Source organism: Sparus aurata, chromosome 1, assembly GCF_900880675.1.
Source record: "Sparus aurata chromosome 1, fSpaAur1.1, whole genome shotgun sequence".
NCBI lineage: Eukaryota > Metazoa > Chordata > Actinopteri > Spariformes > Sparidae > Sparus > Sparus aurata.
The window spans coordinates 4,258,555-4,285,296 of NC_044187.1; the positions used below are offsets into that span (position 1 = coordinate 4,258,555).

Sequence of the window (26,742 nt, forward strand, 5' to 3'; positions counted from 1 at the left end):
AATCCTCATCATGTCAGATAAAACGGGGTCTACTGTCGTTTATTCACGGTTAAATTTGTAAATTTCTGTTAAATTCTGGGTACTTTATTTTTCCACCAACACGACATCCGGTTACTGTCGGTGTAAATATGCTCAATTTGTTACTGCAGCGTGTGATATAGTGAACTGCAGAGTGTGAGAGCTCACAGCCTCCTCATCTGTCTGCTGGATATCATCTTATTACTCGTTGCTGGACAGAAAGGTTGAATAATGCAGCTGATAATGTGTTTAGTGTTTGTGTGTGTTTGGACTTTTCCTGCAGTGATCTCAGGTGAGTGAGTTTAATTCTGATGTGATCATCTTCAGGTGTCTCTTAATGACACCTTGCTGTGGACAAGCTTGATTTGAAGTAGAGAGAGCATTAACATTAATGTTGTTCACTGTGGCACTGAGTCTTTATTTACACCTGATTCTAAACCTGAGGAGAAAACACAATGTGACAACTTGTTCATCATGTTTGTCACAGACTGAAAACAGACTGACAAAGAGCAGAGATTTCATCTTTTACATTCTCTACTTCATTCACTTTTACAAACACACTCCTCACAAGTAGTTCTGATGTTGACACATGAGGACAGAGATTTAGTCCAGCAGGTTATTAGTTGCTGCAGTGGTTTCACTCACAAAGAGTCAAGTGTGTCTGAGAAATGAACTATTATTCTGTTTATTTGTGGAACTGCTTCACTTCAGTTGTGGGGCGATAAAAACTACAATATCCACAAATCCTGATCTGATGTTGAACACAGCTGATGTTCGTGTGGTTTGGTTTTACATGAAAGTTAAAAGAGAAAAAAAAGAAAAGTGCAGCAGAAAAAGGGCAATAAGGGAACTACCCTGCAGAGGAAACTGGGAAAAGGGCAGAGTTAAGATCTGGTGCGTGTGTGTGTGTGTGTTGTGTTGTGTGTGTGTGTGTGTGTGTGTGTTTGTTTGTGTGTGTGTGTGTTTGTGTGTGTGTGTGTGTGTGTGTGTGTGTGTGTTTGTGTGTGTGTGTGTGTTTGTTTGTGTGTGTGTGTGTTTGTGTGTGTGTGTGTGTGTGTGTGTGTGTGTGTTTGTGTGTGTGTGTGTGTGTGTGTTTGTGTGTGTTTGTGTGTGTGTGTGTGTTGCACAGTAGGTGGCGCTGTGCTGCTGCAGAAACATGTCTCCATTCAGTCAGATTACCTGAAAAACTTTTAAGGAATCAACAAGTTTCACACTGTTACAAAAAAATGTATTTGTCCAATTTTGGGGCATTTATTGTTCAACTCATGTTTAATTTTCCCTTTTGTGATCTTGTTAAAGAATAATTTGAACATGAATAACAGTCTGAAGCAGGATGATTGTCACTGAGTGAGTCAGCCTCTCTCTGCTGCTCTTCTGTGATCTGAGTCATTTCGAGTCAGATGTATTTAAAGTGGAGCGGCTGGTTCTGTGGAGACGTCCATCTTTATGTCCCCGGCCTTTATAGGCAGGTCAGCAGGTGTTTGTCACAGTGGAGGATCCTTCCCTGAAATGAGAGCAGCTGTTCTGTGGAGGCTTTAAAACAATGTAAATGTGCTGTTTGTCTCCTCAGCAGGGTATCGAGCTGTTTGCCCCACTGAGCCCATCAAAGCCCAGGAAGGTCTGAATGTAACGCTTCAGTGTGGTCTGGATCCCAGGGTCAACCTGCTGGATTATACATCCGACTGGAACAGAGCCGACCTGGATGGGTTTGTTCACGTCTATCGACACAGACGTGATGATCCTGATCCACAGCTGCATCTGTACAGAGGCAGGACCACTCTGGTCCATGAAGACCTGAGCAGAGGAGTCCTGACCCTGCTCATCTCCTCAGTCCAGCTGTCTGACGCTGGACCCTACAGATGTTTTGTCCCAAATCTGAAGGCAGGTTGCACCATGAAGCTGACTGTTGGTAAGTCTGAGCCCCAATAAGCAGACGAGCTCTGTGGACACAGTCAGGTCCTTTCTGTCTGACTGCTGCTGCTGCTGCTGCTGCTGCTGCTGCTTCATTTAGCCAGCGTTTAAATCATGTTGCTCACTTTAAACAGGAGAGAGAGAAACAGCCAGCACACCCAGACCTCCACTGGACCCTGTGACCCAGCCAGACCACCCTGGTAAAGAACTCTGAGTTGTTGGTGTTCACATGGTGTTCTGCTGTCAGTCATGTTGCTGATTCAGAGTAAAGGGAACACTTTGTGGAAACAGGAGAGAGTTGGCTTCATCATCATCAACACTTCTCCTTTGTCTCAACTCAACATCTTCTCTGATCTTCTGTCAGACGCTGAAAACAGGAACGCTGTCCGTGCTGGAATCATCTCCACTCTTTTCATTCTTCCCTTCTTCATCATCGTCATGGTTGTTCTGGTTGTGAGGAGCAGAAGGACCCGTAAGTTCAAATACAAACAAGCTTTCTTGTTCTCCACAGTTTAGAGGATCATGCAGTTCACTAACAACGTCCTTTAACAAGTGTGACAAACTTCTTTTCTTTCTCTCAGAGGTTCATAGAGAGGAAGAGGAGGAGAAGAAGAAGAAGAAGGAGGAGGAGGAGGAAGAAGAGGAGGAGGAGGAGGAGCAGCTGTAGAAGACCTTTCCCTGTAACATCCTCTGTTAAACATGTTAAACATCAGGACGTCGGCCACGTTACTGTCAGTGTGTTAGCATGTTGATGTTAGCATGTAGCTCAGATCACCCTCTAACCACCTTCGTGGCCAAAAATGTAAATGCACAAAATCTGCCATAAAATCCTCATACATCAATAATTTTTTTTCTGAATTTTTTGATTAAATCCCTTTAATCCCTTTATCCATTTGATCAAAATGATCAAATATTCAATAATCTTCCAGATGTTAACCCTTTAAATGCCAATTTAACTATTTGAATGATTAATTATCTACACAAAAACCCCCCACAAAAAATGTATTATTTTCCATATAATAAGTAGTAGGCTGATGGGGTCTTGGATATATTAAAGATTACCAACAACATTTTTTAATTGCATCAGTATTTTTCATGTATTATACCATGGTCTGATTGGCTGCAGGGTGTCCATTAACCCCTGATATATGGACACCTACTAAGTAGTTCCAGTCAAATTGACTGTTCACCGCTGTAAATTAATGCGCTAGCTGGTGTATCAAACCTTAATATTATATTCCCAGCACTGAGTTCAGTCCATCAGTCCTTAAGTGTCTTATCGTCTGAACACCACAGGGTGGCGACTGTAACACACAAGCTGCAGAAAGTTCACTTCCCCTCTAAATTTACTGATACGCGAATAATCTCTCATCCCGTTCGCTGTTCAGCTCTCTGCTTCAGGCTGCGGCCACAGTAACGTTACACACGACCGATCATTTGTTCGTGAAAATCTTGCTATTGATTTGGGGACAATGACATGACTGGTTAGCTAGCTAATCATGTTAGCTAGCATACTGTCAAATTATATTAACTGTTTGTCATCCGTGCGCAATGTTATTGACTTTGAATCTTGCTAGCATAGCGTTAGCTTGCTGGCTCATGGCTGAGTGGACTAGAATATCTCCCGTTGCCAAGTCGTATCTATGGTCCGTCCTATTTACTGGAGGAGTGAACAACGTCTCCGTTGCATAAGAATCTTACGGGAGAGTAATGATTGTTCCAGGTATTAGTCAAACCCTCAGGCGTTACCAGGAAAACTAAGTTATCGCTTGTGAAAAACTTTATTTTTGCTTGTAAAACGCATGAAAATGTAAATTAATGGCCCGAATTTCTTTTCTTTGGCAAGTGACCATGGTATAAGCGGGATGATGCCCTTCGAGGTGAACATAAACAGGAGTTAATGCGCGTCGGACGGTTCTTAGGCCTCCGCGTCGTCCATTAACTCCTGTTTATTGACACCTCGTCGGGCATTATCCCTTACGTAACAGATACTCCCTCTAACCACCTTTGTGGCCAAAAATGCCCCATTGACTTCCATTAAAGCCACATTTTTTAATCTCACTGCCACTGCAGTATAAAACCATTCTGTAATGTCAGCATTCCATTTTAAAGAAAAGTAGTGATGTTTGACATATTTACTGTATTTCACCAGATTCAACCACTGTCCCATTGTAGGCCGATGCATGAAATTCTTGTGGATTTATAATGAACGTGTCACATTCCAGCTGGTTGTGAGAAACTGGTTCCTGCTCTCATCTTAAACTGGTCCGACTGCTGTAAACGTCTCTACTGGACGACCCACATCAGACAATATGAAGCTTCTGCTCATTGATCAAACTGTTACTGTCGCTTTAATCTCTGCTGAGTGGATCTGAGCAGCACTGCTGTGTTTTTATCTTGCTATTTTCTGCTCTGACTTGAAGCTTTTTATCAGCCTCATCCAGCGTCTGTGAGCTGAATATCAGCATCCAGTGTTTGGAAACTTCAGGACTGTGCTTTTATTTTTACTGTTGCACTTTATCTTCTTCTGACTGGAGATCAGATAAATGTCATATTTGCTACTTTTTAAAAAATTGTCTTTTCACTGTTGACGATGATGTCACATTTATTGTATTTATCTGCATATCACATATTGCTTTAATCATAATGTTTCAGTGTAAAACTGATCAATAAAAGTGTTTCAACATTCTGTATGAGTACATTCACTTTTCTGTTTGTACTTTTACTGAAGTAACTTTCTGAATGCAGGACTGTCACTTGCAGGACACTTGGTGCAGTTATACAGTTTGGGGCTCTGAACATTTTCAGATATGGAGTCATCACAACAACACCTCATGGCCGCTATTTTACTTTCCACCATCACTGAAGTACGGTTAAAGTGACGACGAGGAACTTTGAGTTCTTGTTGATTCTAGCGCCTCCTTTGGACAAAAGCAGAACGATCTGTCGTACAGATCTTTGTTAGCACGAGTGTTTTAGGGATGTGCTTCTCCAACACTGAGGCGATATGATTCACATCTCGTTACACTGCAAACGATACGATACTTTAAATATTCATATGAAACAACCACCGATGAGATACGATTCTACTGTACGACACAGTACAGTTTGATTTAACACAATGTGATACAGTGCAGTAAGACACCATGCGATATGATAGAGAAGAAGAATATTGTACAATGGACTACAAAGTGGTGCAGACAGTTCATGTTTGTTCATTATTTCTACAGAGTGCTTCACACTATTAACAGGGATAATTCCCTAAACTCAAAGCCGTGTTGCCTTTTGGCAGTTACAAGCTGCTGAGTGAATGATGAAATGTACAGACTGCTGTTCAGTTAAACACATCACTCTCCGTTTCTACAGCTTCACACTACAGGAGGCAGAACTCAGCACTAAACAGAAACAGTGCTGCTCTTCTTATGAGCAGTTACGATGAATAACTGAACATTTTCACACAGGTACACGTTACAGCTTCCTTCAAAAGCTCCCAGTTACACTGTAGGGCTGCATGTCTCTGCAAGTAAAGAACAAGATGGCGTCGGTTATCCAGGTTCTATATAAGTCCAGTCCACCTCCTCTTGGTTCCGTGTTGTCCTGCTGTACTGTGTGCTGTATACAGAACCATGTTGTGTTCGGTGGGCTCAGGCCTGCACAGCCCAGTAACACCAGTAGGTGACAGCACTGTCTCACCAACGAGTTTGTGAAACAACAACAGACCAGCAATAATCCGACTCCATATCTCGAGGATGTGGACTGTCCCTTCCTGTTTCAGTGCCGACGGAGCCGCCGTACCGACTCACACCGGAGCAGAACACGTCTGGATCCTCGCTGTGCTCGTCAGATACACAAAGCTGTGTTTTCCACCGGGGCTGTGCTGGCTCATATCAGGGGTGCAGATCTGATCAGTGTTGGTCAAGTTTCTTGGAAATAGTAATTAGTTACTGATTACGGATTACTGCTCCAAGAAAGTTATCCAGTTACTTACATATTTTCAAAAGTAATTAGTTACTTTACTAGTTACTTTACTAAGTTACTTTTCAAAAACATGATGCACAACCTGAATACGCTATAAAGCAATAGACCTTTCGTGGCAGCGGGAAATAAATGGACAACAGTCAGACATGAGATAAACAAACCCAGTGTGAGCCAATATTACAGTAGCACCAGCTCCCAAAGGGCTTTGCATCACTACCCACCTCCTCTAGTAGGGCTGGGTATCGTTACGAACCTCACAATTAGATTTTGATTCTTCAGGTCGCAATTCGATTTGATTCAATATTGATTTAAATGCTTCGATATTGATTCAGTATAATGCAGTAATAGACAAATAATTCATTAGAGTACCTGTTGATAATTTTCAAATTAAAATAAGTCATCTTAAATTATAAATCTTTCCTCTAGGAAGCTCTAGTTGAAATGTAAACAAAGGCACACGATGTGTTAAGTTATAAAATAGTGCAACCAAGCTGAGAAAGTACCATTGTTTCTGGGATTGCATGGTACACTTTTGTCTGACATAAACAGACATAACCGCGGTCCCTCCAACCTCCGGCTAGACGCGAGGGTGTAACACGTTGACACTGACCCCCCTCTCTCCCCGGAGGAGAGTGCTACTCACGGCCGACGGTGCAGCGGCCAGGGTGAGACCAGCTGCGCTGGGAGTTTACTGTCTCCGAAAGAGCGGTGCGTCAGACATCGGCTACCCGCCTCCGCAGCTCCGAAAGCGCATCAACCTCCGACCCTCAAGCTAGATCGTGGGCGAGGCACTTCCAGCTGCTGGAGGCGGGGATCGAGAGGCGTCTGGCGAGGGACCGCGGGGGGTCGGGGGCCGCTGCTCGCCTGAATCGATTCAAAGGATTTTCTGAATCGTTACTACAGTATGGAAAATCCAGATTCAACAGCGACTGCTTTCTGGATCAGAAGGTTTGGCCAAGGCCTGCCCCCACCGCCTCTGTTAGATCCAGAGAACTGTCTGGGCAAACCCGGCGCCGGAATGCAATCAGCCCTGCATACGTCATTGTCACTCACGAGACAGTCTCACAAAAAAACACGGTTAAGTAACGCATGTAACGCAGACCACTTGCTGAAAAGTAACAGTAATCTAATTACTGTTTTTGCAATTGTAATCCCTTACTGTACTCGTTACTTGAAAAAAGTAATCGAATTACAGTAACACGTTACTTCTAACGCGTTACTGCCCATCAGTGGATCTGATGTCGGGATTGGGGGGGACACAAAAGTGATTTTTTTTTTTTTGCCAGTATGCAACTCATACCATGCCACCATAAATCACAACTTGCCATATCATTCAGAAAGTAGCCTAATGCACAGGGAATCATTTATCGTGCTTACCTTTCTTGTTTATGTGTCCTAAACAGCCAACAGCGTGTATCACTGCTTACTTAACTGTTATATTAGTCAATCATAATTTCAAGGGTCTTCGGGCATGTAATGTCTACTCATGTTCTTATCTTTCTGAGAGGCGGTGAGCTGGTGTGGGCTTGCTTATAGCTCCTCAGTTCAGCCGCCATGTGTTGGATTTTACCCCAGTGAACGAGAGGGTCGTTTCCCTGCGCCTTCGGGTCAGGGATAGGACTCTCACCGTTGTCTCGGCTTATGGGCCGAACAGCGGTGCAGAGTACCCGGCCTTCTTGGAGTCCCTGGGAGGGGCACTGGAGAGTGCTCCAACCGGGGACTCCGTCGTTCTCCTGGGGGACTTCAACAGCCACGTGGGCAGCGACAGTGTTACCTGGAGGGGTGTGATTGGGAGGAACGGCCTCCCCGATCTGAACAAGAGTGGTGTTTTGTTACTGGACTTCTGTGCTAGTCACAGTTTGTCCATAACAAACACCATGTTCAAGCATAAAGGTGTCCTTATGTGCACGTGGCACCAGGACACCCTAGGCCGGAGGTCAATGATCGACTCGTGTCATCTGACCTCTGGCCGTATGTCTTGGACACTCGGGTGAAGAGAGGGGCTGTCAACTGATCACCACCTGGTGGTGAGTCGGATCCGCTTGCAAGGGAGGAAGCTGGACAGACCTGGCAGACCCAAACGTATTGTGAGGGTCTGCTGGGAACGTCTGGCGGAACTCCTACCTCCAGGAGAGCTCTAACCAGATCCCGAGGGAGGCTGGGGACATTGAGTCCGAATGGACCATGTTCTCCACTTCCATTGTTGACGCGGCTGTCCGGAGCTGTGGCTGTAAGGTCTCCGGCACCTGTTGTGGTGGCAATCCCTGAAGCTGGTGGTGGACCCTGGAAGTAAGGGATGCTGTCAAGCTGAAGAAGGAGTCCGACTGAGCTTGGCTGGCCTGGGGGACTCCTGAGGCAGCTGACAGGTACCGGCAGGCCAAGCGTGCAGCAGCACGGGCAGTCGCCGAAGCAAAAACTCAGGTCTGGGAAGAGTTCAGGGAGGCCATGGAGGAGGACTACCGGTCGGCCTCGAAGAAATTCTGGCAAACCATCCAGCGCCTCAGGAGGGGGAAGCAGTCCTCCACCAAGACTGTTTACAGTGGAGGTGGGGAGCTGTTGACCTCGACTGGGGACATTGTCGGGCGGTGGAAGGAATACTTCAAGGATCTCCTCAATCCCATTGACACGCCTTCCATAGAGGAAGCAGAGGCTGGGGACTCAGAGGTTAACGCATCCATCACCCAAGCCGAAGTCACTGAGGTAGTCCGGAAGCTCGTCAGTGGCAAAGCACCGGGGATGGATGAGATCCATCCTGAGTACCTCAAGTCTCTGGATGTTGTGGGGCTGTCTTGGCTGACACGTCTCTGCAGCATCGCGTGGCAGTCGGGGACAGTGCCTCTGGACTGGCAGACCGGGGTGGTGGTCCCCCTATTCAAAAAGGGAGACCGGAGGGTGTGTTCCAACTATCGGGGGATCACACTCCTCAGCCTCCCTGGGAAAGTCTATTCCAGGGTACTGGAGAGGAGAATTCAGCCGATAGTCGAACCTCGGATTCAGGAGGAACAATGCGGTTTTCGTCCTGGCCGTGGAACACTTGACCAGCTCTATACCCTCCGCAGGGTGCTCGAGGGTTCATGGGAGTTTGCCCAACCAGTCCACATGTGTTTTGTGGACTTGGAAAAAGCATTCGACCATGTCCCTCGTGGCATTCTGTGGGAGGTGCTCCGGGAGTACGGGGTCGGAGGCCCTCTGTTAAGGGCTGTACGGTCCTTGTACGACCGGAGCAGGAGCTTGGTTCGCATTGTCGGCAGTAAGTCAGACCTGTTCCCAGTGCATGTTGGACTCCGGCAGGGCTGCCCTTTGTCACCAGTTCTGTTCATTATTTTTATGGACAGAATTTCTAGGCGCAGCCACGGCCGGAGGGGATCTGGTTCGTGAGCAAATGGATTTCATCTCTGCTTTTTGCGGATGATGTGGTCTTGTTGGCTCCTTCGAGCCAGGACCTCCAGCATGTCCTGGGGCGGTTTGCAGCCGAGTGTGAAGCGGCTGGGATGAGAATCAGCACCTTCAAATCCGAGGCCATGGTTCTCGACCGGAAAAAGGTGGCTTGCTCCCTCCGGGTTGGGGGAGAGTTCCTGCCTCAAGTGGAGGAGTTTAAGTATCTTGGGGTCTTGTTCACAAGTGAGGGAAGAATGGAACAGGAGATTGACAGGCGGATCAGTGCAGTGGCCGCAGTAATGCGGTCGTTGTATTGGTCTGTCGTGGTGAAGAGAGAGCTGATCTGAAAGGCGAAGCTCTCGATTTACCAGTCAATCTACATTCCTACCCTCACCTATGGCCATGAACTTTGGGTCTTGACCGAAAGAATGAGATCCCAGTAACAAGCGGCTGAAATGAGTTTCCAGGCTGCAGGGTGGCAGGGCGCTCCCTTAGAGATAGGGTGAGAAGCTCTGTCACCCGGGAGGACCTCGGAGTAGAGCCACTGCTCCTCCACATCGAGAGGAGCCAGCTGAGGTGGCTCGGGCATCTGTTTCGGATGCCCCCGGTCCGCCTCCCTCGGGAGGTGTTCCTGGCATGTCCCGCCGGGAGGAGACCCCGAGGAAGACGCCTTGGGATCCTCCCGGAAGAGTCTGCGGCTTTGAAAAGGTTGCAGAGTTACACGCGTTTCCTGCTGTTCAGTTTCAAGGAAAGTGCCACATATCAGCCCACAATTATTACAGTTTTTTTCGATTGCTTAAGCACGATTTTGAAAACAGCCTGTTTTCTCCAAACACTACACCCAATTAGCAGAACACCTCAGACCCTTTGCAAAATGAAACACTCTGGTCAAAACTATACTCTGATTTATAATGATCATATTTTGTCACCATATGAAACACACACGCTTCATATTACTTAATTCTGTCTGAACCAGTTACACACTGCTGTTATATGAAGTACACAGAGAAAGTGCAAATATACAATAAGTTCACCAAACACGTGACAAGACCAATGCTGCAGACTGAGGAACATATCATTTATTTCTCTCCATCCACCCAAATCAGCCAACATGGAGAATCACAACACAACATGTCTGCTGTAGTGTGCACAACACTGTTGTCCCAGCAAACAACAACAAACATGAACTACTGTATCAGGTACAGGTTAGAAATGACAGAAATAATAAATTAAACAAACAAATCTGATAAAGAAAACAGAAAACACAGTACAGAAAATAGACATCTCTTCACCTAGCTGGATCTGGCCAGAGGATTTCTTCACGACACAGGCGACATCCTCATTGACAAGACAACGTTGAAGCACCGCCTTGAATCTGATCCACCCTCACACAGCTACGTGTCACCTGGTCACAGGCGTCATCCATGGCCTGAATGAGGGGAACCTGAGCCTGGACCCGGAGATCGTAAACCTTCCACCGCCATGCAGAGAAAAACTCTTCGATTGGGTTCAGAAGAGGAGAGTATGGTGGAAGGTATGGGACTGTGAACTGTGGATGGTGTTGAAACCAGTTCTGGACCAGAGCAGCACGCTGGAATGACACATTGTCCCAGATGACAGTGTGTTGTGTCTGGTACAGTTGGTTACCTGCTGTGACTCTGTTGAGTGTGTGAGGTGTGTTGTAAGGGCCAATCTTGGCATGACGGAGGAGGACCCCACAAAGGCTGATGTTTCCCCCACGTTGCTCTGGGACACTGATTATAGTCCTGTGGCCAATGATGCTTCTGCCTCTCCATCTTGCTTTGTGAGGTTGAACCTGCCTCATCTATGTTGATGAATTCATGCTGGATTTCATCAGCATCCATCTGTAGAACTCTCTGAAACACAGTGAGGGACAAGATTGTGTGTGTGGTATCACAGCTAATCATTTAATGTTTGCATACGTATCTGTTGACATGTGTTAAAGTGATGCTCCCTGCAGAGAGCATCTTGGATGTTATGTTGTAGTACCTATCAGAGTCCAGCAGAGGGCGGACTGAGGCCGTTTACAGTTTTTTACGATTGTTTACACACTAAAATAAAAATGTCCACACAATTTGCGAAATTCTACTCCAAGGAGCAAAACACCTCCACAGATTTGCACAACATTACACACAGTGAACTCTACACACATTTTCACACCTTAGACACAGATAAGGATTGTGAGGTTACTTCCTTGTCATTACAAAGCCCCGGATTGCCAATGACCACACTAATGAAAGAATTGGATAATCACATCCACCAGGTGTGGAAGCACACATGTGCTAATTTGAAAACACAGCACTCAGGTGTGCAATAAAAGGCAGCAGGTGAGTTCACCTGTCTTCAACAAAAATGGAAGGAGCTAAAAGAAGAAGAAGAAGAAGATTGAGAATGAGAGGGGGAGCTCAAAGAGGAGATGAAGGAGGTAGAGGAGGAGGCCCAGGTAGAGGAAGAGGAGAAGAAGGAGCTAGAGGAAGAGGCCTAGGTAGAGGAAGAGGAGAAGGAGGTAGAGGAAGAGGCCTAGGTAGAGGAAGAGGAGAAGGAGGTAGAGGAGGAGGCCTAGGTAGAGGAAGAGGAGAAGGAGGTAGAGGAGGAGGCCCAGGTAGAGGAAGAGGAGAAGAAGGTAGAGGAAGAGGTAGAGAAGGACTTGAAGAGTTGATAGAACCTGAACAAAGAAGAAGAGGACTAAATTTGACTCAAGAAATCTGTGCAACACTTATTGACCATGTTATCAACCATGGACCGACACTGATGGAAGCTGGACAAAGAGTTCAACTAAATCTCAGCAGAAATACTGTTGCGTCAGTAATTCGGACATTTCATCGAGAAAAAGGGTAAGCTAACCACACAGTACATTGAAACAGAAGCTTGCTTTACTTATCATCAATATTGTTTACTGTGACATTTGACAGTAGGCTGCATGTGTATTTTTTAATATATTTTTTTTACATAGGATTGAGGGTCGAGGACACCAAGGTGGAAGGGGCCCTATGTTCACTCGTGCACAAGAGGCCGCCATTGTGAACATGGTTTTGACCAATAACTGTATCAGGCTGCGAGAAATCCAAGCCAATATCATCAATGATGACCATATTTTCAATAACATCCAACGAGTCTCTCTATCAACATTAGGTCGAATCCTCAAGAAAAATCTAATATACATGAAGCAACTGTATCGGGTACCATCTGACAGAAATTCAGAGAGAGTGAAACATCTGCGCAATGAGTATGTGGAGGTATGTATTGTTCATCTTACTATGGTGCGGTATTGTGCACTGCTCATTATGTTCTGGCACAAAAAAATACTGTGCAATAGATATTGAATAACATCCTATTGTCTTTTGCTGTGTTTAAGAGAGTCTTGCAAATGGATGCTGAAGAAATTCAACATGACTTTATATATGTGGATGAGGCTGGATTTAACCTTGCGAAAAACAAGAAGAGGGAGAAATGTAATTGGACACAGGGCAGTCACCAATGTGCCAGGGCAACGGGGGGGTGACATTACCCTTTGCGCTGCTATTACACGAAATGGGGTCCTCCACCACCGTGCAAATCTGGGACCCTATAATGCAAATTTAATACTTGCATTTCTTGCCAGATTGCACGAGATTGTCACAGCATTAAACCAAGTGGACCAGATGCGGTACTTTGTCGTTTGGGGCAATGTCTCATTCCATCGGGCTGCTCTGGTCCAGAATTGGTTCCATGAGCACCCTGAATTTGAAGTCTTATACCTTCCCCCATACTCCCCCTTCCTGAATCCAACAGAGATTTTTTCAGCATGGCGGTGGAAGGTATACGACCTGTGGCCCTATGACAGTTTGCCCCTCATTCAGGCCATTGAGCAGGCCTGTGATCATATCGAAGCAGCTTCTGTGCAGGGGTGGATTCGTCACACGAGGCGATTCTTCCAATGGTGCCTTGCCAATGAAGACATGGCCTGTGATGTGGATGAAATCTTATGGCCTGATCCAGCCAGACGGAGAGATGATGAATAGTTACGGTATTCTTGTAGCTTTTACAGTAGTTTTTCTTCAGAGTCAAAGTGTATGTACTTCATGCAGTAATTTTTATTTGTCTACAGATTGTATTTGTTTCATTGATTTCATTGTTGGTTGATTACTGTAAATGATTATGGTAAGAAATACTGTAAGTATTGAATAAATACTTGAAATATTCAGTCTGCAGCATCAGTGTTGTGCAGTGCTTGGTAAGTTTATAGTAGGCCTATTTGTGTACATTCTCCCTATATCTCTAACTAATCATGAAGAATGTTGTGGGTTTGTCACTATGTTTTTTGACATCTAAATTATCCCTTACAAAACAATGTCTGGCCAAAAATCTAGCACATGCTATTTCCTAAAATTCCTAAAAATCTGTTTTTTATTTATCACAGCAGTGTGAAACTGGCTGCAATAGTGTCTGATCATTGAGGACTGTATTGGTTAAATGAAAACTAATAGCATTTTCACAAATATGTGTATATGTTTTGACTGAAGTGTGTCTGAGGTGTTTGGATAATTGTGATTATATTTTGAAAAAAAGAACCCGGTTTTCAAAATTGCGTGTAAACAATTGAAAAAAAAACTGTAATGATCACAGCACATTAAACTACAGTAACCGGATGTCGTGGTTGGTGAAAAATAAAGTACTCTGTTACTGGACAGAACTTTTATATACAAATCCAACTGTGAATCACTGTCAGAACAACCACTTGCTCCATCATGATGTAGTTTGTTTTACTCAGTTTCTGTTGGTGAAGCTGAGTTGAAGCTCTTAAAAAAACATTTACACAGTATGAAGTGTTGCACTGGACTTTATTGTGAAGAGTCATAAGCGCCGGAAGTTTGTCTAACTCCTCGTCGTGCCTTTGTTGTGTGTGTGTGTGTGTGTGTGAGACGAAGAAGACCTGCGAAGACTCGATGGGGGATTCCTTTCTGACGTCACACACGAAGACACGCCTCTTCTGGTAGTACACGCTCTGACTGAGTTATTAATAGAAACGCCTTCACACTGTCACAGTTAATCTCTGTATTCTTCACATCGTTCAGTCCAAACAGGAACTTTGTCCTCGTGTTGGTTCTGAACTCTGCATTAAATCTACTGTGTCACGTCAGTATTATTTCTGTTTGATTTTCACTGAAGCAAGTTTAAGTCTTTGAACCGCACTGTGACTTTTATTTTGTAGTCTTGTCACTTTTAAATCTTTTCTAATTTCCTATTTCTTATCTTGTTTTAATGTTTTGTTTCTTGACATCTTCCTTCTTGTTTTAAAGTGTATTATGGCAGCACTCTCGCTGATTGGATGCAGAACATGTGTTGCGGTTGAGTATGATAATCATTCGTGTGTGTCAACTTCACAGTCGACGGGAAGTTCTGAAAGCGAAGTCTCTACGGGTCATGGGGAGTACAGTAATATAAGAAAGTTTCAGTTTAGTTTTAGCTTTTTTACACTTCAATGGGTAATGAATAATGTGGGCGTGTCGCTGACACATTCAGGCTCCTCTCCTCCTTGCGTTTGAAGAGACTGAGAACCTTCAACTGAGAGTCCGAAGTCGTTTACAGACACTTAAGTACTAAATTATTACTTGCTGTTGGACAGAAACGTTGAATAATGCAGCTGATAATGTGTTTAGTGTTTGTGTGTGTTTGGACTTTTCCTGCAGTGATCTCAGGTGAGTGAGTTTAATTCTGATGTGATCATCTTCAGGTGTCTCTTAATGACACCTTGCTGTGGACAAGCTTGATTTGAAGTAGAGAGAGCATTAACATTAATGTTGTTCACTGTGGCACTGAGTCTTTATTTACACCTGATTCTAAACCTGAGGAGAAAACACAATGTGACAACTTGTTCATCATGTTTGTCACAGACTGAAAACAGACTGACAAAGAGCAGAGATTTCATCTTTTACATTCTCTACTTCATTCACTTTTACAAACACACTCCTCACAAGTAGTTCTCATATTGACACATGAGGACAGAGATTTAGTCCAGCAGGTTATTAGTTGCTGCAGTGGTTTCACTCACAAAGAGTCAAGTGTGTCTGAGAAATGAACAATTATTCTGTTTATTTGTGGAACTGCTTCACTTCAGTTATGGGGCGATAAAAACTACAATATCCACAAATCCTGATCTGATGTTGAACACAGTTGATGCTCGAGTGGTTTAATTTTTATATCCAAGTTAAAAGTTGAATAGTGAGACAATGAATCCTGCAGAGGCGCATCAGCTCAACATGAGCGGAGTTGAGTTCTGGTCCAGCTTCTCTTCCTCAGTTCAACATGAGAGGAGTTGAGTTCTGGTCCAGCTTCTCTTCCTCAGTTCAACATGAGCGGAGTTGAGTTCTGGTCCAGCTTCTCTTCCTCAGTTCAACATGAGCGGAGTTGAGTTCTGGTCCAGCTTCTCTTCCTCAGTTCAACATGAGCGGAGTTGAGTTCTGGTCCAGCTTCTCTTCCTCAGTTCAACATGAGCGGGGTTGAGTTCTGGTCCAGCTTCTCTTCCTCAGTCAACATGAGCGGAGTTGAGTTCTGGTCCAGCTTCTCTTCCTCAGTTCAACATGAGCGGAGTTGAGTTCTGGTCCAGCTTCTCTTCCTCAGTTCAACATGAGCGGAGTTGAGTTCTGGTCCAGCTTCTCTTCCTCAGTCTCTCTGTCTGTTTCCAGCTGATCGATATTTGCTGTTGTCTCTGTATTTCTGGAGTTTTCAGCCCCTCTAACGACTCTTGTTCAAAAAGCGCCTCTCGACAAATGTGTGGACTTGTTCTGCTGCTGTGGACCCTCCCCGACCAGAAGCGCTCTCAGGCGGACAACAAGTCCTCGCGCAGCCGGCAGAGCCTCCAGACTGAGAATCAACTGCGCATGCGCGAAGCTGCAGCTGGCAGACCCCATCCTCAGTTGTCTCACCCTCAATTCAAACAGAAAGGAACAGTTGAGTTTTAGGGCAGGAAACCTGCGAGGTCCCTTTTTATTTTCGAATGACGATTTTCTTTGTCCCAAATGATCACATTTTTCACTGCCTGAAACCCCAAAACTCACCAAACTTGGAATATAAGTCGCACCTGGCGAAAAATGTGATAATCTATTGTCATCCTGACATTCCACCACTAGGTGGCGCTGTAATGGAGGAAAGTGCGTTTTACCTTATAAGTCCCATACTTACTTTGTCGCACATTCAAAAACCTTATATCCACAGGTTCAGTAAACTGTGATGAATCTCGTGATATAGGCCACGCCCATTTCTGCCTACCGTATTTTCCCGCAGATGTGCGAAATGTCGCAAACCTACTTTTTCGAACTCCTTCCTGGTGATTTCACCGATTTGCACCAAACTTGTCAACTAGCATCTGTGGACCCTCCTGACAAAAATTTGTTAAAATAATTATGATAGGCCAAACAATACTCAAGTTATTAAATAACAACTTTCTGCAGATTTCGTTCCAAACAGGAACGAACATCGGTTTGTCTGAATGACATGAAACTCAGTTTACTTCTCCCCCATGAGCCCCTGAGGCCCTGTGCAAAATTTTGACTGATGACAACTAGGTGGCGCTCTTTAAATTGAAGTATTTTATATCTCCACATCGGTTCATCGGATTAACACAAAACTTTGTAGAATTGTTGTCAGTGCCCTCCTGAGGACAGCTGATGAAGGATTTACTGATTCGCCACTAGGTGGCGCTCTGGATGGCTGTCTAATTTAATATTTGGCACTGTGCCCACACCATAAGACTTATGTCAATGTAATTCATAGAGGTGGTATAGAATGGCCCCTGTGACTCACACACCAAAAATGACCAGCAGGTGGCGCTATTATCAACACAAACGCGTTTTTTGGCTAATATCTCCGACACAACATGTCAAACATGTTAAAACCTCATTTCTACGTGTTCCCTGAATGCAGCTGAATTCTGTGGTGTAGGCCACGCCCACTTTCGCGGTAAATTTCCATTAGCTAAATCGAAAAAAAAATAATAATCATTGGACTGATTTGCACCAAACTTTGCATGAAGCTTCTGTGGACCCTCCTGACAGAAAGTTATCAAGGCTTTTGCCTGCGTTGTACCTGGTGGGCGTGGCGGTGCAGTCCAGTTTCATACTTCACCATAAAACACAAAGTCCTTATAACATCTACATACAGTTTCACATCAACACCAAATTGCTCGAGCATGTAAAGTGTGTTGGCCTGAATGTGTCTACGCAGCACACAGTTTGAAGCTAGTACATCTGTCCAGGGACAACAGATTGCCTTCTAGCTAACTCTGGGGCATTTACAGGAATGTTTAATTAATGTACATGTCCCTGTTAAAGTAAACCAATTAATTAAAAAAAATAATTAAAAAAGAAAGGTGGCAGGGTCCGCCACTTATAAACAAAGTAAAACAGAATAAACAGTTTTGTCCTTTATGGTCGGTTTGTTTATTCAGTCTTTGAAATGTTTTCATGCTGTAAATGTGCTGGTTGTCTCCTCAGAGTGCCGGTTCTTGATGGAAGGACGGGACGACCTCATTCTACAATGTCAGGCGGCTGATTTGGACTTGTCTGCTAAACCGCTGGATGTAACGAGACCGGACCTCAAACATCAGGGCAGAGATGTCGTCCACGCGTATCGACACCAACAGGACTTCCTGACTGATCAGATGGATCAGTACAAAGGCAGGACGACTCTCAACCATGAAGACCTGAAGAACGGAACCATCACTCTCCGGATCTCCTCAGTGGACCCGTCTGACAGCGGACGGTACAGAATCTTTGTCCCGAGGCTGTTTGTCCGTTATATCAATATCACTGTTGGTAAGTAGGCTGAGTTTAATACTGTACAGATCATATTTATAAAATGTATAAAACAAAACTGTAGATGATTTCTTGTTGTGCATCATTTGAAACATTAACAGAACACCAGAACTGGACAAAGATGGATAATTCCAGCACATCTGGACCTCCAGTGACAGACGTGACCGAGCCAGACAATCCTGGTATTTATCTTTAACTGTTCTCAGAACTGTTTAACACTCTATCCTACAAGATCTTTAATGTTCAGGATAATCTGACTGTGTGGGTTCTTCTTCTGTGGTTTAAATAAATGGAGCCTCACTAACATGCAGTGTTGTTCCTGATTCAGAGTCCAGTCGTACAGCTGAGCTGACGTCACTAACACCTGCTGACATTTGTCTTTGGTCTTTAATGAGAACAGATAAAATCAACATTCACTGTGTCGAAACCAGATCTGGTTCCACAATGAGCCTTTTTCCAGGTTCCTTGAGCTGCAGCAGTACATGTGGTGTTAATGTGTGTTAACTGTTCATTGTGATGTTGATGCTGAAACCAAACATCACTGATGTAAACCACTCAAACCTCCTTCTCACCTGTCTGATTCTTTCAGGTGCTGGAAACACGACTGACGGGAACGATGATAATGGCATCGGTTTCGCTGTTGTTGTTGTTGCTGCTGTTGTTGTCGCTGTTCTCGTTGTTGTCCAAGTGAAACGGAGAAAATAAGGTAAGTTACAAACTTTTTCTTTGCAGCATTTTATCAGTGGTGGAAAGTTAATAAGTTAAAGGTCCAGTGTGTAGGATTTAGGCGAGTCAAACAAGCTTTCTTGTTCTCCTCAGTTTAGAGGATCCGAACCAGGCGAGTTTCACTAATTCAGACTTATTTTCAGGGAGTTGTTTCATAGAGGAGCTTTTAATAAGTCTGAACATCCTCTGATTCATTTTCATTTCATGCCCAGATGTGAAAAATGTGTCTGCTCTCTTCTTCTCTGTTTCCTCTGCAGTTCACGAACAACGTCCTCTCAGTCTGAGAGCTGAAGTGATGGACGGCAGTCTGTCCACCACCATGAAGCTCTGAAGATTTTCTACATGCCCAAAATAACCAACATGTCAACTTGTAGGATCTAAATAATCCATTTAAGTGGAGACGTGCTCAGATCACCTCTGTGTCTTAATGCAGCTGCTGGCTGAAGAATAAAACAAGTTCAGTTCTGTAATGTGACCAAAACCAGCAGCAGGTGTTTATGAATGAACTTGTTCTACTGTGTGTAATCTTGTTGGTCACATGGTGCCTTGACGCAGAACGAGAGCAGCTTTCCATCATTTTAAAACATCATCAGGAAGAAAACTTTCATCTCCAGCTGGTTGTGAGAAACTGGTTCCTGCTCTCATCTTAAACTGGTCCGACTGCTGTAAACGTCTCTACTGGACGACCCACATCAGACAATATGAAGCTTCTGCTCATTGATCAAACTGTTACTGTCCCTTTAATCTCTGCTGAGTGGATCTGAGCAGCACTGCTGTGTTTTTATCTTGCTATTTTCTGCTCTGACTTGAAGCTTTTTATCAGCCTCATCCAGCGTCTGTGAGCTGAATATCAGCATCCAGTGTTTGGAAACTTCAGGACTGTGCTTTTATTTTTACTGTTGCACTTTATCTTCTTCTGACTGGAGATCAGATAAATGTCATATTTGATACTTTTTAAAAAATTGTCTTTTCACTGTTGACGATGATGTCACATTTATTGTATTTATCTGCATATTACATGTTGCTTTAATCATAATGTTTCAGTGTAAAACTGATCAATAAAAGTGTTTCAACATTCTGTATGAGTACATTCACTTTTCTGTTTGTACTTTTACTGAAGTAACTTTCTGAATGCAGGACTGTTACTTGCAGGACACTTGGTGCAGTTATACAGTTTGGGGCTCTGAACATTTTCAGATATGGAGTCATCACAACAACACCTCATGGCCGCTATTTTACTTTCCACCATCACTGAAGTACGGTTAAAGTGACGACGAGGAACTTTGAGGTCTTGTTGATTCTAGCGCCTCCTTTGGACAAAAGCAGAACGATCTGTCGTACAGATCTTTGTTAGCACGAGTGTTTTAGGGATGTGCTTCTCCAACACTGAGGCGATATGATTCACATCTCGTTACACTGCAAACGATACGATACTTTAAATATTCATATGAAACAACCACCGATGAGGTACGATTCTACTGTACGACACAGTACAGTTTGATTTAACACAATGTGATACAGTGCAGTAAGACACCATGCAATATGATAGAGAAGAAGAATATTGTACAATGGACTACAAAGTGGTGCAGACAGTTCATGTTTGTTCATTATTTCTACAGTGTGCTTCACACTATTAACAGGGATAATTCCCTAAACTCAAAGCCGTGTTGCCTTTTGGCAGTTACAAGCTGCTGAGTGAATGATAAAATGTACAGACTGCTGTTCAGTTAAACACATCACTCTCCGTTTCTACAGCTTCACACTACAGGAGGCAGAACTCAGCACTAAACAGAAACAGTGCTGCTCTTCTTATGAGCAGTTACGATGAATAACTGAACATTTTCACACAGGTACACGTTACAGCTTCCTTCAAAAGCTCCCAGTTACACTGTAGGGCTGCATGTCTCTGCAAGTACAGAACGAGATGGTGTCGGTTATCCAGGTTCTATATAAGTCCAGTCCACCTCTTGGTTCCGTGTGTTGTCCTGCTGTACTGTGTGCTGTATACAGAACCATGTTGTGTTCGGTGGGCTCAGGCCTGCACAGCCCAGTAACACCACTAGGTGACAGCACTGTCTCACCAACGAGTTTGTGAAACAACAACAGACCAGCAATAATCCGACTCCATATCTCGAGGATGTGGACTGTCCCTTCCTGTTTCAGTGCCGACGGAGCCGCCGTACCGACTCACACCGGAGCAGAACACGTCTGGATCCTCGCTGTGCTCGTCAGATACACAAAGCTGTGTTTTCCACCGGGGCTGTGCTGGCTCATATCAGGGGGGCAGATCTGATGTCAGGATTCGGGGACACAAAAGTGATTTTGTTTTTGTTGTTTTGCCCGTATGCAACTCATACCATGCCACCATAAATCACAGCTTGCCATATCATTCAGAAAGTAGCCTAATGCACAGGGAATCATTTATCGTGCTTACCTTTTTTTGTTATGTGTCCTAAACAGCCAACAGCGTGTATCACTGCTTACCTAACTGTTATATTAGTCAATCATAATTTCAAGGGTCTTCGGGCATGTAATGTCTACTCATGTTCTTATCTTTCTCCTCCCTTCAGCCCTCCCAGATCCACAATTCTTCTCACCATCTTCCTTTTTTCTCCCAGTGTATGGGACTACTTTATGCATGACTCATTGATATGGATGATTATCAAAATATGAAGCCCTAACCAAGTTGTGTAAACTAACTGATCATGTTTTTACAATGCCAGTTATGCTGGTAAAACACAATTCTAAGAGCACAATATGTACGACGTAAGATAATGTAAGAAACTACCCATTCATTTGTGTTGTAGTGGAGGAGACCATAGAACAGCCTGGCGCTCAGGGATCAGGTCGAACTGCATGATCTCACTCAGCAGAGGGTAGTATCTGGACACATGAGCCTTGACCTGAGAGTAGAGGTGAGATGAGACAGAGGGGGAGAGTGAGACAGAAAAAAAAAAACAATTTTAGGCACTTAAATCTCATTTATATCAGTCATCGACTGTGGGGAGATTGTGGTACAGTCACAGGGGGTGTGAAAGTTAACTGCAATGATGAGTGTCAGAACAATATGAGAAGAGTGCTGCATCTACTTAGAAATCATATTAGATATCATTGGAGGTAGCTGAATAGGTGCAATTCTCATTTGGTACACAGTTCTATACTGACTACCATCCGCTACCACTTAAGGGTCAACCCTTAAGCCAACCAGTGATGGTGCAGTGGGATATGAACGCATCACGTTTGTTCCTTACTTGAGCAGTCATCTCTGGACCTCCTCCCAAGCATTCTGGCTAATCTTGTTTGTGTACATAAGAAACAGGATGCGCAGGCTACATGTCAGACTGCTGGTCTCCTGCTTTGGCTCGGCTTTCCTTTGAAACCTTGACGACACAGACATACAGATGCACACAGTTATAGTCACAGCCATTTTAATTTTTCTATTATGATACATTATCTCCAAACTGCTTCAAGAAGCAACACAGCCTGAAGAGCTAATCACAGTCTAAGTGTCCATTTCCTTTGACCTGATAACTGAACAAATGCAAAGCAACAAAGATGCATACAGTGATTTCTTCCCTACCTGCTTTCCACAGTAAGGTCCTCTGCTTGTTGTTGGAGTTGAAAGCCTTGGCGAAGTGGTGCGACTCCAGCAGCTTGAAGAGCTGGTCAGGTAGCGATACTTGCATTGGCTCTGGGTGTCCACTGGGACGTCTGCTGCATATGCAGCATCCCATTCTAAAAGACAAACACATGACAGATTATTGGCTTTAATCACTTAGCACAGAAACACATAAACAGACAAAACCACTGACTGTGGAAGTGATTGTTACTATATCAGAGAGAAAAAGTGTTTGTACCTGAGCAGCAGCTACTTCTCAGCATCTTCTGTCCTACTGGTGGCAGGAAAAACCTGGTGTTATCGATAGTCTGGATCAGCTCTAGCGGCACGACACACTTAATCAGCAAAGCTGAGAATAAGCGCTGCTCCTGGACCTCTGTGGAACATAATTATACTTCCATCAGAACACATACACAAACAAAAACATGAGCAGTCAGTATTTGAGTAAAGCAACGGCTTGGGAAATGCACACACAAACACACATTAATTCACCCCTGTTCTGTACAGCTTATGTTCTAAGCACAACATGCTTATGTCTCTGTCAAACTTAAAATGTTAGTAAGAGGTACATGTATACTGAATATTTTGAATATCTAATTTTTTGCTGCTTCAACAAAACTATAATATTCATGGTCTATCTAATGTTATGCATAGTTATGGCACCTTTACAGTAAGAAATAAATGTATGTATAAAGCAGGGCCTATTATTATTATTGTTGTTATAGTTATTGGAAAAAACGGTACTCACCAAATGAAGATCACTTGAAGATGAAGTCCATCCTGCGATCCTTTTTAATGAAGTGCGCAATGGCTGGGTCATACAGTTTGTCCTGTGTCTTCAGCCCAATGAGAAGTTGTTTCTCAACTGAGATTAAGGCCAGTGCTGAGAGGCGAGCCTGTCCAGTGCTGTTTCTTGTGTAGGTTTTTATCCTTTTCAGTGCTGAAAATGTTCTCTCCACAGAGGCTGTGGACACAGGGATGGTTAAGACCAGGCAAGTGAGAAGGTGGAGCTGAGGCATACTTTTGGTCAGTCCCTTCTGCTGGAGAAAGTGGAGTAGATCAGAAGGGCTCCTTCCCTCGAAGTCAGACATGGCATACATTACACCAAGCTCAGTCTTCAGACTGGATGTGTCAAAGTGGCACCCATAACTTTCTTCCAGACTGGAGAGAGCTGCAGCGGGGAAGCTCTGCCTATATGCAGCAAAATGTTGTGGGTCTAGAAAGGCAAGAAACATTAGTCTCTCATGGTCTTGAACCTGTCCCTCACCTGTGTGTGCAGGTTGTCTATTATCCCTCTGTGTAGCTGCTGGTAACGAGTGCGCACATCAACCTGTGCCCTAGCCTGCCTTCTTCCAGGTTCCCCATTCTCACCAACTGTTTCCTCGTAGATGGCAGGAAAGCTCAACTTTTCCCTCTGGATGGTGTCAGAAAAGTCACTTATCATCTTCAGACAGAACTGCATGTCCAACTCTTTCGTCTGCAGAATGTCAAACAGCACATCCGAGTGTGCAAAGATGGAGTTGAAGGTAGCCAGAAGGAAACGGAACTCGAAGCTGGACATAAGATTGACATACCCATCTGCACAGCAAACACTGTCAGCATCAAATTCCTCGTGATGGTCTACAATGTGAGCGAACACCTCCTGTAGCTCTTCTCTCCTCTCGTACACCGTGTTGACCAGGCGAGACAAATATGCCCACCGTGTTGGGGCAACTCTTGGTAGTCTGCGCTGGCATATGTCATCCAAGAGTTTAGCGCGTTTTGGTGATCTTGAGAAAAACGCTGCCAGGCCACTGAGATGGGTAAAAAAAATTTTGCATCCCCTGATCTTTGCAGCACCTTGAGACATGACCAAATTCAGCCTGTGCGCAAAGCAGTGAACAAACAGTGCCTGTGGGATTGCCTCCTTTACCCTGGCCTGAACTCCATGTAAACCAGAGGCCATCACCGCAGCTCCATCATAACACTGAGCAACTACTTTTGAAGTGCATCCGACCTCGTTAAAAAAGGCAAGAATGCGAGCTGCAACAGCCTCCGCCCGCTTGTCTGAAGTGACATCCTCGAAGCGGAAAAATCTCTCCTTCACGCCACTGTCAGTAACATAACGTAACACAAGTGACATCTGTGGTGTGTTACTCACGTCGGTTGTCTCATCAACCATGGCTGCAACAAATTATGTGTTCCTCACCTCTTCTTTCATTGCATCCCTTAACACATCTGCAGTGGCACTGATCAGGTCATTCTGGATCGTGCTAGATGTACCAGTAAACACCTTAGATGTTGCCAGGTGGCATCTCAGCTCACTGTCATATTCAGCCAAGTAGTCCAACAACTCCAAATAATTGCCCTTGTTCGCTGATTCTCTGCTCTCATCGTGTCCTCTAAAAGACAGTTCTTGCTTCCCCAAAAACACCACAGTGTGGATGAGCCGTTTCAGAATCTCCCTGTTATGTCTCACCTTCTCGTTGTGCTCAATGGTCTCTCTCCGCTGTTGCTCACTCAACTGCAGGTCAATCCGTGTGTCTCCAAACGTTTTCAGAGAGACAGTGGCACGCAGGTGTCCGGGAGTAGATTGATGTTTTTGAGCTGCTTTTGTTAAACAACTCAGATTATTGAATCCCGTGCTGCACCAGGGCCCCTTATCGGGATTGAAAAGCAGGCAATCCCAGCAGTAAAGCTTGTTGGTGCGCGGGCTGCCCGTCAGCCATGGGTAACGGTCGTAGCTGCTAGCTTGGAAATGCCGCTGGTAGCTCTTGCTAGCTTGCACCAATCCTGGCAATCCTGGTGTTGGTCGACCTCTCTGTACAATTTCAAGTTTTTCCTGAAAAGGTAGTCTTGAAAATGGAGTTTCAATAAAGTGATGATACAGTTTTCTTCACAACCAACTACATACATATGCTCTCTTTGTCTCCTGCTCGCTCTCTTTTTTTTCTCCTCACTCCCTCGCTGAAAACTTTCGCGGGTCGCTTTATATACAGTCATGCTAGGTATTCGCGAATGCCCGGAAGATGCCGTAAAATGATCCCGCCCCCAACTCAGTGAAATATGATTGGCTAAGACATCTGTCAATGTCAAATTCATGCCGGATTCACTTGAATTACACGGGCCTTCGTTGCTGCTACCGAAGGCCCTGCAGGGGGAGTCATTTACCCAGATACCAACAGAGGAAAAATTGTGATTGGTCCATTTCTCGTTCCGTTATATTAACCCATTGTGTGCCAAGAAAAATGAGTTTATAGTTTATCGATTTTATAAATGTATAATAGCTTAATCTACAAACAAATTATTTATATTATTTCAGTGAATAAAAACAAATAAATAAATAAATTATATATAAAACAATACATTTATTTGGAGTACACAAAAATTATGTCAACAATTTTTCTTAGGCCTTCACTGAATACCTAGAAGGCCCAGAGGGTTCCCCTCTGCTGATTAAATACTGCAGAGCATTTGCAAGAGTTGAAGGTATACTTTACGTTTTAAAGGCGATTAATGAGGTCCTGTCTCCTCCGTGTAGCTCCCAGTGGAGGCTGTGCTGGCCACGGTTCCATGGGCATTGGCTCATCTGACTGTGCCGGCACATCAAAGGCACTCACTCCATTCACTAGGCTAATACAATGTTGTACAAAACTTGGCAAGCCAAAATAATATGGCACACTTTCTCCAGGGTATACAGCAGCGTTCCCCCTGCTGGTCCGAGACAGAGCCACCTGCCCTTCAGCAACCCGAAGCTAGGGGTGGGCAGATCGATCCAAATATCGATAGTATCGATACCAAGGTGAGTATTGGTATCGGATCGATACCAGCGTGATGAGATCGATATTTTTGTTGTAGTTTCTCTTCTATAAATTCAGCAAATCACTTGTATTTCTTCACAGAGTTTGTGTGAGCGCAGCGCTCCTCTTCATCTCTCTCACTCCGCTTACTCAGGTTCACTGTAACTGTAACTCAAAAATATATACTTATATTAAGATATATAACCTACCTCAGGAATATAATAACCCTTTTGTGTATCTGTTGAAGGACCATTAGTATTCCTATTTAGGCTACATGCAGGTTAGAGATTTAATATGTTAAATAAAGTACAAAATCATGAATTGATCAGGAATTTTCAAGTAAAAAGTGTCGGTATCGGTATTGGTATCGGCAATACTGGCCCTGTATTTACTTGGTATCGGATAGATACCAAAATTTGCAGTATCGCCCACCCCTACCCGAAGCAGCTCCAGTGTGACCCGTGTGCGTGTGTGCGCACTACTGTGTCTGCGGTCCTGCTCTGTAACAGGTTTGCCAGCG

At 44.3% G+C, this 26,742-nt stretch overlaps 2 protein-coding genes across 6 annotated transcripts; one reads left to right on the forward strand and one right to left on the reverse strand.

Moving 5' to 3' along the window:
- The first annotated feature begins 165 nt into the window (after positions 1–165).
- Positions 166–19,902, forward strand: LOC115582275 (butyrophilin subfamily 2 member A1-like). Its single transcript, XM_030418149.1, has 5 exons — positions 166–310; positions 1,589–1,927; positions 2,064–2,129; positions 2,294–2,401; positions 19,082–19,902. Exons 1-5 carry the CDS (start codon positions 250–252, stop codon positions 19,153–19,155), a joined length of 648 nt encoding a protein of 215 aa, XP_030274009.1. The 5' UTR covers positions 166–249; the 3' UTR covers positions 19,156–19,902.
- On the reverse strand, positions 2,263–25,297 carry LOC115582235 (zinc finger MYM-type protein 1-like). Of its 5 annotated transcripts, none has more exons than XM_030418094.1 (6): positions 23,192–25,297; positions 22,682–22,819; positions 22,405–22,559; positions 22,076–22,204; positions 21,613–21,727; positions 2,263–2,376 (listed from the first exon to the last, which is right to left on the reverse strand). In XM_030418094.1, exon 1 carries the CDS (start codon positions 24,602–24,604, stop codon positions 23,678–23,680), a length of 927 nt encoding a protein of 308 aa, XP_030273954.1. In that variant the 5' UTR covers positions 24,605–25,297; the 3' UTR covers positions 2,263–2,376; positions 21,613–21,727; positions 22,076–22,204; positions 22,405–22,559; positions 22,682–22,819; positions 23,192–23,677. The 5 variants fall into 5 exon arrangements, with proteins under 5 accessions (XP_030273954.1, XP_030273946.1, XP_030273937.1 ...); XM_030418086.1 differs by lacking the exon at positions 2,263–2,376 and adding an exon at positions 4,627–5,830; XM_030418077.1 differs by lacking the exon at positions 2,263–2,376 and adding an exon at positions 19,799–21,113.
- Positions 25,298–26,742: the final 1,445 nt, after the last annotated feature.